This window comes from Vanellus vanellus (genome assembly GCF_965231255.1).
Source record: "Vanellus vanellus genome assembly, contig: HAP1_SCAFFOLD_35, whole genome shotgun sequence".
In the NCBI taxonomy this organism is placed as follows: Eukaryota; Metazoa; Chordata; class Aves; order Charadriiformes; family Charadriidae; genus Vanellus; species Vanellus vanellus.
The window spans coordinates 2,100,484-2,102,175 of record NW_028128889.1 but is presented as its reverse complement, the minus strand read 5'-3'; the positions used below and the strand labels follow the sequence as shown (position 1 = coordinate 2,102,175).

The 1,692-nt window shown below is 54.4% G+C and overlaps 1 protein-coding gene across 1 annotated transcript; it reads right to left on the bottom strand.

Moving 5' to 3' along the window:
• Positions 1-981, bottom strand: LOC309683963 (olfactory receptor 14A16-like; the record flags this gene model as incomplete). Its single annotated transcript, XM_082499930.1, has 1 exon — positions 1-981. One exon carries the CDS (start codon positions 979-981, stop codon positions 1-3), a length of 981 nt encoding a protein of 326 aa, XP_082356056.1.
• Positions 982-1,692: the final 711 nt, after the last annotated feature.

The following is a 1,692-nucleotide window of genomic DNA, read 5'->3' as shown; positions in this document are numbered from 1 at the left end:
CTAAAATACTTTCCGCGTACCACACAAAGAAGGGGAAGAGAATTCCTGTTGATGGTGCAAGACCCCTTGGATCAGTCTCCACGGGGCATTCTTGAGCTCCTGGTTCCTCATGCTGTAGATGAGAGGGTTCACTGCTGGAGGCACCACAGAGTACACAACGGCCATCACCAGATCCAGGTATGGTGACGAGACAGAGGGGGGCTTCAGGTAAGCAAAAAATGAAGTGCTGATAAAGAGGGAGACCACGGCCAGGTGAGGGAGACACGTGGAAAAAGCTTTGTGCCTCCCCTGCTCTGAGGGCATCCTCAGCACAACCCTGAATATCTGCACATAGGAGACCAAAAGGAAAACAAAACACACAGAGAATAAACTAGCACTAAGTACAAGATGCCCAGATTTCCTGAGATAGACTATGTCTGTGCAGGAGAACTTGAGGATCTGGGGGATTTCACAGAAGAACTGGTCCAAGGCATTGCCCTGGCAGAGTGGTATGGAAAATGTGTTGGCTGTGTGCAGCACACCATGAACAAAACCACTGCCCCAGGCAGCTGCTGCCATGTGGACACAAGCTCTGCTGCCCAAGAGGGTCCCATAGTGCAGGGGTTTGCAGATGGCCACGTAGCGGTCATAGGCCATGACGGTCAGAAGAGAAAATTCTGCTGAGATCAAGAAGGTAAACAAAAAGAGCTGTGCAGCACATCCCCCATAGGAGATGTCTCTGGTGTCCCAGAGGGAATTGGCCATGGCTTTAGGGACAGTGGTAGAGATGGAGCCCAGGTCAAGAAGGGAGAGGTTGAGGAGGAAGAAGTACATGGGGGTGTGGAGGCGGTGGTCACAGGCGATGGCAGTGATGATGAGGCCGTTGCCCAGGAGGGCAGCCAGGTAGATGCCCAGGAAGAGCCAGAAGTGCAAGAGCTGCAGCTCCCGTGTGTCTGCAAATGCCAGCAGGAGGAACTCAGTGATGGAGCTGCTGTTGAACATTTGTTCCCCCTGAACAGAGGGGCCTGTTGAAGGAGGAAAAGTCAGTGAGGAGTTAGGATAGACACCTCTGAGCAGAGCCTGTTCCATATGTTACAATAAGCTCTGTAGGATAATCAAAGAGAGATCAGAGGAATCCAGGTTTCAAAGTGTAGATCTTCAACCTCCACTCCCCAGTTGGACGCCCAGAAGATGGGGTGTCCTTAGCGAAATTTCAGCTTTGTCCCCACCCCATGGACTGCATTACCGAGAGACCCACAGGTGAGAAGGGGGCTGGGGCACCATGGACACATCAGCATGGCAGGACCTGCAGGGTCAGTCACTGAGCTGCTGCTGCAGCCCCATCCCAGAGAACCTGACAACAAGAGCAACAGCAGGAATGGGTGGAGAAGCACAAAGAAATGGCCCAATGGTTCTGCCAAGGCAGGCAAGGCCGGGGATGGACAGAGGGGCGCTCAGGAGAGTCTCTTCTGCCCGAGCTATGGCCACAGATGAGGCAGCTGCTGCCCTGGATGCCACATCCTTGAGGGCAGAAGCTCACTGGGCAGGCACAGAGCCCCCCGTGGCACAGGGACCCTGCTCTGAAGGACAGCCCTGGGCACCCGTGGCTGCACACCCACCTGCACACCCCTGCAGCTATCCATTGGACAAACACAGTCCTGCTCCTCTGACGGTGCTGCAGGGAAACCCTCCTCTGAAGAACACCCTTATCCT